This window comes from Mastigoproctus giganteus, unplaced genomic scaffold (assembly GCF_048544385.1).
Source record: "Mastigoproctus giganteus isolate SK-2022 unplaced genomic scaffold, ASM4854438v1 scaffold_17, whole genome shotgun sequence".
NCBI classification, from domain to species: Eukaryota; Metazoa; Arthropoda; class Arachnida; order Uropygi; family Thelyphonidae; genus Mastigoproctus; species Mastigoproctus giganteus.
The window spans coordinates 880,664-892,070 of NW_028328294.1; the positions used below are offsets into that span (position 1 = coordinate 880,664).

General features: G+C 42.2%; 1 protein-coding gene across 1 annotated transcript; it reads left to right on the forward strand.

Moving 5' to 3' along the window:
- Nucleotides 1-2,440: 2,440 nt before the first annotated feature.
- Nucleotides 2,441-11,187, forward strand: LOC150074883 (uncharacterized). Its single transcript, XM_090389433.1, has 2 exons — nt 2,441-3,251; nt 11,177-11,187. The coding sequence occupies exons 1-2, from the start codon at nt 2,441-2,443 to the stop codon at nt 11,185-11,187; spliced, it is 822 nt and encodes a 273-aa protein (XP_090245559.1).
- The last annotated feature ends 220 nt before the right edge of the window (nt 11,188-11,407 follow it).

The window sequence follows — 11,407 nt, forward strand, 5'->3', positions numbered from 1 at the left end:
TTTTTAGCTATTTGTTATTATATACCGTGACGCGGTGGCCTAACCAATTAGGTCACCGAGAGCTTAAATTTTTATGTTACCTCTTCTTGGCGCATTATAGCCTCAGCTGCTGATGCGCCAATAAAACACAAACAAACAAACAAACAAACCCAAAAGAATGCAGTGTCTACACTGCAGAATTAGTAGCAGTTCAGATAGCCCTGGAGCGTTTCAGAACCACCTACCACCTGAGAACAGTAATATACTGTGATTCATTAAGTGTAATCCAAACCATACAGGCCCCGGGTGCCAAGCGAATGTGATCGAGCGTTTTCTCTGTGCTTAAAAAGTGATTATATAAAAGCGATTTAAAGTTATATTAAGTTACTGCCCTTAAGAAATTTATTTTTTATATCAGCTACTGTCACAAAAAGTACTTGTACAGAGCAAGAAAGAAAAGCTACCTTTCTTTATTTTTCATACTTCTTTTACTAACACTTAATACTCTACGCTTGGTCACACCGGGCACTGCTCCTGCCTCCTCGTGGCGGGGCCGGAAGTCTTGGCAGAAAAGCTCATCTGCCAAGGACTAAAAGGAGCAAACATGGATCAACATGCCTTTCCGCCTCTCGAGCCGACAAGCTCTCGGCCAGAGTTAGACCCTGACCATAATACGTCGCAACCCAAGAGGTTGAAAACCACTTCCTCAGCGACAAATTGTCCTGCATTTCTTATAATGCACTCTCTTGCAGATCAGCCTCTCAGTAAGCTCTCTCCGTTCCTTATCCAGAAACAACTGGAAAGTTTGGCAGGATCTCCTAAGACAGTCAGGAGATTACAATCAGGCGACCTGCTATTGGAAACAGCGAACAGTAGACATTCAGAGAAACTGCTAAAACTTACAAGTTTTGCTGGAATTCCAGTAAAGGTTTCTCCCCATGCCACCCTAAATACATCTAAGGGTGTTATATCCAGCTGGGATCTATTGAATGTCACGGAGGAGGAGTTAACACAAGAGCTTCAAGATCAAAATGTCACTGCTGTGAAAAGAATTATGGTGAAAAGAGAAAATATACTCACACCTACAAGGAATATTATTCTAACTTTTAACACGCCAAATCTACCACCATCGATAAAAGCAGGCTACCTACTCTGCCGCATTAGACCATATATTCCTAACCCATTGAGATGTTTTAAGTGCCAGAAGTATGGCCACTCTCAAACGGCATGCAGAGGAAACCAGGTTTGTCCTAATTGTGGGTCCGCTGACCACACCCAAACTGACTGCTTGGCAAAAGAAATGACTTGTCCCAACTGTAAGGGAAACCATCCTGCCTACTCAAGGACGTGCGATAGATGGAAAACTGAAAAGCAAATCGTTAAATATAAGATTGAAAATAAAGTGAGCTTTCAGGAAGCACGGAAAGTAATTGCTCCCAGTATGAATAAACGTACGTACGCCAATATTACGCAAAAATATCAATCAGTAGCCACTCAAACTGATGTTACAGTCCCTTCTACCACCTCAATCTCTGACTGGGCTCGGACTGTTCTCTCTCAGCAACAGTCCAATGTCCCGAAACAGTTGAACCAGGCAAGTAATACTGCACTTACAGTACCAGCTACAACTTCTTCTCCTTCCCCAGTGATTTCTTCTATACCGAATAATGGCAACTCAAATTTAAAAAAGAATATCCAAGAAACGTCTATGGATACTATTGACTCATCCAGACAGGAAGAACCGATCTTAGAAATATATGCGGAAGAAGAAATGGACACCGGTCGACCATTATTCCCAAAAAAAAGCCCCTCGACGTGGGCACCTGTACGTGGTGAGGGGACCTCCCAGTGATGCTGCTGGTTTTCCAGATTAGCATCACTGGGATCCAACGCCCATACCTTGGTTCCAGGGTTACAACATTGGAATCCGGCGTGTGCAGCCGTGCGCCGCGACCCGTGGAAGCGGAAAGGGGGATCCTGGTGGTTGAGGGGCCCAGCCTTAATACACCACTTTGGCCCCTGCTTCGACAAGACGGGCGGTCCCGGATCGGCTCGACTGGGATCAATCGGCGGGTGGTATTTTACTGCTAGGGTCAACTGCGTTCCAATAAGTCTCCCTCCCTTTGGTCCTGGGACGGGATAAAGGCTTATTGGTAACGTGGGTATGGTGCTCTAAGCGAACTCGGCGTCCCATTCGTGTACGCAGTACCTGCTAGTTCACGAGTGGGCGCCCCCTCGTTGGGCTCGGTGGTGGGTGAGGTACTTAGGCATCAGACACTTTCTCTTTACTCTTATGAGTAATTTAAATCTTTCAAACCCCTCTGGGGCCTCTACGAGGTCCCTACCTGAAACTGATGAAGATAATGTATCATCAAAAAAGAAACACCGAACAGAAGCTGCACCACCTCCTGTACCTCGATTCCTTATCATACATTCTACCGGTGAAAAGGAAATAGGTAAAATGTCGCCCTTCTTTATTCAGAAGGGTCTAGAAGGGCTAGCAGGGTCCCCGAAGTCGGTAAAACGACTTAGATCGGGTGACCTTTTAGTAGAAACTTCCTCAGTGCGACATTCAGAAATGCTTCTCCAAGCAACATCTCTTGGGGGCATTCCAATTAAGACATCACCACACAGGACATTGAATACATCGCGTGGCGTAATTGCCGAGTGGGATCTCCTTGAAATATCTGAAGAGGAGATATGCACCGAACTTAGTGATCAAGGAGTAACAGCCGTTAAGAGGATATTTATGCGTAAGGAGGGAAAACTAGTCCCAACTAGGGTTCTTATCCTTACATTCAACACACCTAAACCGCCTACTTCCATCAAGGCTGGTTATCTGAACTGTCCTGTAAGACTGTATATTCCAAACCCGTTGCGTTGTTTCAAATGTCAAAAATATGGCCACTCTCAGATGTCATGTCGTGGATCACCCGCTTGTGCCCGCTGTGGAGCAAAAGAACATGATACAAAGGAATGTTCTGCCTCGAAACCAGCATGCCTGAATTGTGGCGGTGAACACCCTGCATATTCAAGAGCATGGATGGAAAAACCAAAATGGAAAGACGAGAAACAAATTCAAAAAATTAAGACTGAACAGAACATCCCATATGTGGAAGCAAAGAAACAGGTAACACCAGTAAACAGTGGAAAATCTTATGCACAAGCAGTTTTGAGGAAGGTTTCAATTTCGACGCAAACTGATATTTCAATATCGCCACGTGATTCTTTTGCACCCCAAGCTAGACTCTCAGGGAATGACCCTCCTGAGTGTAATCATTGTCATACACCACTTACAGTGAAACACATACTTCTAGAATGTACTCTGTATCGTAATGCTCGACTAATGTCATTCAGTTCTCTAGCAAGCTTAAAGGTACCATTGTCACTTAGCCATATCATAGGCGAAAAATCAAACATCGCAGAATTCTTCTCCTTCCTAAAACAAATAGGAATGTATAGCCGTTTCTAATTGCTTCTACATGAAACAAACAGGCAGTATGAACCACTTTTCTAAGTGCAATATGGCCTAAGTAGCCATTGCACTTAAAACCCCATAAACAACAAACAACAACCCAAGCTAGATACTTGTTGACACAAGTACAGCAAGATAAAGCAGTCGCTACTCCCATTTCAATACCACCCAAGGAAGTAGCACCTAAAGGAAAATCACCTCCAACTAAAGCCCCGCCTGTTATTAGTGAGGTACAGGAGGAAATGGAGGTAAATGAACAAGCTGAAAGTGTGGAAGAATCTATTCTGGATCTTCATCCGGAGGAAGAAATGGATATAGGGCGCCCTCAATTTCCCAAAGGCAGAATAAAACCGAAAGCGGGCCAATCAAAACCCGCATCACTTCGGAAGCCAGTCAACGGTTCCACTAATTCCAAGTAATAATGGCTAAATTTCTGCAATGGAATTGTCGTGGATTCCGACAAAATATGGAGGATGTCAAAATGCTAATGCGCAAACACGAACCTGTTTGCTTTTGCTTGCAGGAAACGTACCTAAGGGCAAATGATGACCCTATCTTGCGAAATTTTACTGCTGTTCGTAAAGACAGAAACAGGGATGGTCCGGCTCATGGAGGAGTCGCAATCCTAGTGGGCAACCATACCCCTTTCTCACAAGTTCAGTTGAACACTAACTTGGAAGCAGTAGCCATTCGTTTAGCTATAGGGTCTTTACTTACAATATGTTCTATATATTTGCCTCCTGGGACACACATTTCCCAGGCAGATCTTGACGATCTTATTACGCAATTGCCCTCTCCTCTTCTACTTCTTGGAGACTTTAACGGACATAGTGCTCTGTGGGGTAGTGCAGAAACTAATGAACGAGGTCGTATTGTTGAACGTGTTCTTGACAATAACAGCCTTTCATTACTAAATATGGGAATAAACACCTATTTCCATATGCCTACCCGTACGTTCTCTGCTATCGATCTCTCCATCTGCTCGCCTTCTCTGTTACCTTTGCTTTCCTGGGAAGTGGAACAGAATCCTTATGGAAGCGATCATTTCCCCGTAATATCTACCATAATGGATGGACCACCTTGTCATCCATTTAGAACTCCACGGTGGAAGTATGATCAAGCAGACTGGAGTAAATTTTCACGGCTTACTGAATTTGACCCTGTACAAATTCAACAGGAGTCAATTGATGAAGCAGTGAAGTATATCACAGAGTGTATTATCCACGCAGCGGCAATTGCAATTCCAAAAACATCCTCCCGATTTCCACGCTTTCCAAAGCGGCCCCGGGTGCCAAGCGATTGTGATCGAGCGTTTTCTCTGTGATTAAAGTGTGATTATTCAAAAGCGATTTAGAGTTATATTAAGTTCCTGCCCTTAAATTTATTTATTTAAAATCAGCTACTGTTACAAAAGTACTTGTAGAAAAGTTACCTTTCTTTATTTTTCTTGTATCTTTTACTAACACTTACTACTTTACGCTTGGTCACACCGGGCACTGCTCCTGCCTCCCCGTGGCGGGGCCGGAAATCTTGGCAGAAAAGCTAATCTGCCAAGGGCCAAAAGGAGCAAGCATGGACCAAAATACGTTTCCGCCCCTAGAGCCGACAAGCTCTCGGCCAGAGATAGACATTGACCATAACATGTCGCAACCCAAAAGGTTGAAAACCACTTCCTCAGCGACAATTTATCCTACATTCCTTATAATACACTCTCTTGCAGATCAACCTCTGAGTAAGCTCTCTCCGTTCCTTATCCAGAAACACCTGGAAAGTCTGGCAGGATCTCCTAAGACAGTCAAGAGGCTACAATCAGGTGACCTTCTATTGGAAACAGTAAATTGTAAACATTCAGAGAAACTGCTAAAAACTTACAAGCTTTGCTGGAATTCCAGTAAAAGTTTCTCCCCATGCTACCCTAAATACATCTAAGGGCGTTATATCCAGCTGGGATCTATTGAATGTCACGGAGGAGGAGATAACACAAGAGCTTCAAGATCAAAGTGTCATTGCTGTGAAAAGAATTATGGTGAAAAGAGAAAATATACTCACACCTACAAGGAATATTATTCTAACTTTTAACACGCCAAACCTACCATCATCGATAAAAGCAGGCTACTTACTCTGCCGCATTAGACCATATATTCCTAACCCATTGAGATGTTTTAAGTGCCAGAAGTATGGCCACTCTCAAACGGCGTGCAGAGGAAACCAGGTTTGTCCTAATTGTGGGTCCGCTGACCACACCCAAAGTGACTGCTTGGCAAAAGAAATGACTTGTCCCAACTGTAAAGGAAACCATCCTGCCTACTCAAGGACATGTGACAAATGGAAAACCGAAAAGCAAATCGTAAAATATAAGATAGAAAATAAAGTAAGCTTTCAAGAAGCACGGAAATTACTCACTCCCCACTATAAATAAACGTACGTACGCCAATATTGCGCAAAAATATCAATCAGTAGCCACCCAAACTGATGTTACCCATCCCTTCAACCACCTCAATCTCTGACTGGGCTCGGACTGTTCTCTCTCAGCAACAGTCCAATGTCCCGAAACAGTTGAACCAGGCAAGTAATACTGCACTTACAGTACCAGCTACATCTCCTTCTCCTCCCCCAGTGATTTCTTCTATATCGAATAATCGTAACTCAAATTTAAAAAAGAATATCCAAGAAAACATCTATGGATACTATTGAATCATCCAGACAAGAAGAACCGATCTTAGAAATATATGCGGAAGAAGAAATGGACACCGGTCGACCATTATTCCCAAAAAAAGACAAACCAAAGCCTGAACGTCACAAGACAGTCACATCAAAAAAACAGTCAGAAGCAGCTTCTTCTACTAAACATCAATAATGCCTTACATTCTACAATGGAATTGTAGAGGATTTCGTAGCAACCTTAACGATATTCAAGTCTTAATTAACCGCTATTCTCCAGTTGGTTTCTGTCTACAGGAAACCTATCTAAACTCCGCAAATTTCCACCAACATAAAGAACTATGCCATCTATCGGCACGATCGTAATAATTCAAATGCTGCCCGTGGGGGCGTGGCCATCTTGGTCAGCTCAAAGATCCCTACCAAGCAAATTGTTTTGCAAACTACAATTGAAGTTGTAGCCGTACGCTTGATAACTCAGATTGCGTTAACACTAGCATCAGTCTATCTCCCACCAAGTCATACCTTCTCTTACCAAGATCTGGAAAACCTGCTAATGCAATTACCCACCCCCTGTCTGTATGTTGGGTGATTTCAATAGCCACCATCCCTTATGGGGATCAACAAAATTAGATACACATGGCCGCCTAATTGAAACTTTTCTAGACAAGCAAAACCTTACTGTTCTTAATACTGGCGCACCCACTCACATACAATTACCAACTGGACAAATTTCTGCAATTGATCTATCAATATGTTCCCCGAATCTGTTTCCAATCATAGAATGGTCTGTTTTAGATGACCCCTTAAGCAGTGATCATTTTCCGATTATTTGTGATCTGCTCACTGCACAGCCACCAACAGTCAAAACCCTGCAGGAAATGGAAGTTCTCTCAAGCCAACTGGGTCAAATTTCAATCAGTAGTCACCCTGGATGAACAATATATACGAACACAGTCAATAGATGAAGCCACAGAGTATATTACTTCACATATAATATCTGCAGCTAAATGTTCAATTCCATTGTCGAATCCCCAATCACGACGGCACCTTAACTATTGGTGGAATCAAGAATGCACAATAGCTAAGAAGTTAAAAAATAAAGCATGGAATTTATTCCGTAGATCCCCAACCACAGCTAATCTTATCAATTACAAGAAACTAAGAGCAAAAGCACGTCGCACTCAAAAAGAAGCAAAGAAAAATTCTTGGATTCGGTTTGCATCTACCATAAACAGGAACACTAACTCCAGGTTAATATGGAAGAAAATCAGGCAGATTTCCGGAAAATTTCCAATCACCCCTTCACCAATTCTTTCATGGAATGGGCAAGAACTATCTGCTCCTCAAGACATTGCAAATGCCTTGGCAAAAAACGTTTGCCGAAGTTTCTGCGGCATCAAATTACTCTCCGGATTTCCAGAAAATAAAGACCAAGACTGAACAACGAGCCATCAACTTTCGAACCTCAGTTTTCTTTCCATATAATCAGCCTCTTCAATATCATGAACTTATACATGTCATTAAAACAACACGCAACAGTGCCGCTGGACCAGATGGAATCTCTTACATTATGTTACAAAACCTTGGTGACAGAAATTTACAAATACTGCTGGTCTATTATAACCGGATATTTATGGAAAACATTTATCCCAGCTCTTGGCATCATGCCACAGTCCTTGCCTTTTTGAAACCTGGAAAAGACCCTACAATTCCATACAAATTACCGACCAATTTCCCTCTCCAGTTGCCTCGGAAAATTACTTGAAAAAATTATTCATAATCGACTTGCATGGGCCATCGAAGCACAACATCTAATGAGTAATAATCAGCATGGCTTTCGTAAGAACAGGTCCTCCTTAGATCTCATGATCAAGGCAGAGTCTGCAATTCGCAATGCCTTCGTAAAAAATGAACATCTCGTTTTGGTGTCCATAGACATAGAGAAGGCATTTGACACTACCTGGCGTCATGGCATTCTCAGCGACCTCCATGCCCTTGGTCTACGAGGCAACCTTCCTTTATTTTCATCAGGAACTTTCTCCAGACTCGTTCGTTCCAAGTTCGATACCACAACTCGCTTTCTATGACATTCTTACAGGAAGAGGGAGTGCCACAAGGTTCAGTATTGAGTGCAACCCTCTTTGGCCCTTAAAATTGATTCTATCACAAAGGAACTTCCAAATACAGTTGAGACCTATCTTTATGCGGATGACCTCTCCATATCTTGCCATTCTCAGAATATGAGATCCATTGAGCGGCAACTACAGTTATCCTTGAATAAGGTCCAAAGGTGGGCAGGACTCAATGGCTATCGTCTATCTCAGCAGAAAACTGTTGCAATCCACTTTTGTAATCAACGAAAAATGCATGCAGATCCTGAACTTCAGATGTCAAATTTTACCATTCCAGTGTCCAACAATATCAGATTCTTGGGATTAATCCTTGACAGAAAATTAAATTTCTTAGATCACATTAAATCGCTGCGTACTTCCTGCCTCAAAAAACTGAACATACTCAGAGCTTTATCTGCAATGTCTTGGGGAGCAGACCGTACATCTTTGCTTCTATTATATAGAGCATTGATCAGATCCCGTTTGGATTATGGTGCTCCAATCTACGATTCTGCTCGAAAGAGTACACTACGCTGGTTGGACCCTATACAGCATAGTGCATTGCGGATTGCCCTTGGCGCATTCAGAACATCTCCTACCCACAGTTTATACATTGAAGCACATGAGCCCCCTCTTTGTCTCCGCAGGAAAGCACTACTTCTTAAGTATGCAGCCCGAATACAAAGTTGCTGTCAGCATCCTATTGGGCCATATCTCTTTAATCCACCACTGCAAAACCTTTATAGAAATAAACCCAGTAAAATAAGACCGGCAGGCTTACGCCTAATTGAAGTAACACAGAATTGGAATATTCCTAATGTCAACAGGCTAGATGTAGTGAAATGCCCTCACCCACCTTGGACACCTCCTCCACAATTAACTTGTGATACTTATCTTCAAAAATGGGGAAAGAATCACCTACCGTCACTCAACGTGAAACAACTCCATGCAAGCCATATTCAGAAATATGCTAATTTATTGCCAATATATACTGATGGCTCCAAATCACATTCAGCCGCTGGAGCAGCAGCAGTATTTCCCTCTACAATCATTTCTGCTTCCCTTCCACCTGAGTATAGCAGCTTCTCTGCAGAACTTCATGCAATAAAGTTAGCTTTAGAAAACCTGAATCGCTACCCATCTCTAAAATATATTGTATATACTGACTCTCTAAGCTCAATTACAGCAATACAAAACTTTTCTTACAAGGTTCATCCTATTTTAAACCAAATCAGAAGCCTCTTATTAAAAATTGAAGAACGTCATCAATCAGTGACCTTTTGTTGGATCCCAGCCCATTCGGGGATAAAAGGGAATGAACTGGCTGACAAAACTGCCAAAAATCCATCAACTTATGATTTAACCCATGCTCCTATTCCAATCTATGACTATAATAATATCATACAAACAACATGTCTTGCACTGTGGAGAGAGCTATGGCACACCCAAAGCAATAATAAACTTTATCAGTTGAAACAGGATCCACAACTTTGGCGCTCTAGCACCAAAACAGTACGCAGAGAAGAAGTAGTGCTTGCACGAGCGCGGATAGGACATACATATCTGACACACCTTCACCTACTTACAGGAGAGGATCCTCCTCATTGTCCACACTGTTCCTCGCACTTATCAGTCAAACACATTCTCATTGACTGCCCTCACTACGATCAGGACAGAATATCCATCCTCCTTTCCCTAAAAAATCTTCCGGAACCGAAGACATTAAAAAATATTATAGGTGACGATGCAAACATCAACGAATTCTTCTCGTTTTTGAAAAAAATTGGATTGTATGATAAATTCTAAACCATCACTGTAATAAATCATAAATTGATTCTATCAGAAATTTGAATTTTATCATTTTCCTATGAATAGGCGCACTATAGCCCCAGCAGCTCGTGCGCCATTAAACCCCCATCACAACAACAACAACAGCTTTCCAAAGCCATGGTGGAACCAAGATTGTAAAGAAGCAAGAAAGTTACAAAATCGGGCATGGGGAAAATTTCGACGTTATCCCACCACCGCAAATCTTATAGCCTTTAAACGTGCCCGTGCCAAGGCACGATTTATACGCCGACAGAGCCAAAAAGAATGCTGGGTCAAGTTTACATCCTCAATTAACCAGATGACCAGTGCCAAAGTCGTCTGGAATAAAATTCGGAAGATGAAGGGTAAATACACATCAGTTCCTTCATCTATGTTACAATATAATGGTTGTACATTAGCAGACCCAACTGCTATTGCCAACGCTCTAGGAGAAGTATTCTCCACTATATCTGCTGAAACTTCATACTCTGCTGAGTTTCTAGTCTTAAAGAAGAAAGTGGAGAAACAAAAACTTAACTTCCCTTCAAGCAAAGCCGAGACTTATAACCTGCCTTTTAGTGAAGTAGAATTAACTATTGCACTTGCTACCTCGAAAGTGAGTGCCGCAGGGCCAGATGAAATTCAGTATGAGATGATAAAACATCTTTCATCTCACTCTCTAGAGCTGTTGCTACACATCTACAACCGAATTTACTTAGAGGATCAATTTCCTGTTTCTTGGAGTAGGGCAACTGTCCTCGCTTTCCCAAAGTCAGGAAAAGATCCAAAAATTCCTAGCAACTATCGTCCAATTGCTCTGACCAGTTGCTTATGTAAGATTTTGGAAAAAATGGTGAACGCCCGCCTTATATATTACCTTGAGGCAAACGACCATTTGAACAAAATTCAGTGCGGCTTCCGAAGGAATCGATCTACTTTGGACCATTTAATCCGACTGGAAACAGCGATTCGCGATGCTTTTTTAAAGCGTGAGCACTTGGTATCAGTCTTCTTTGACCTGGAAAAAGCTTATGACACAACCTGGAAGTATGGTATTTTAAAAGACCTCTATTCCTTTGGTCTGAGAGGCCACCTCCCTATTTTTATTAGAAACTTTTTATCTAAACGACTCTTCCAGGTTCGTGTTAAATCCAGTCTGTCTCGCTTCTTTTGTCAAGAGGAAGGAGTTCCCCAAGGCTCTGTCCTCAGTGTAACGCTGTTTGCAGTCAAAGTTAACTCCATTACAAAACAGCTTCCTCCATCAGTAAATAGTGCTTTGTACGTTGATGATTTTAGTATTTTCTGTCACTCCTGTAGCATGAGAGTTATTGAACGACAATTGCAGCAAGCACTCAATCACCTTAGTTCC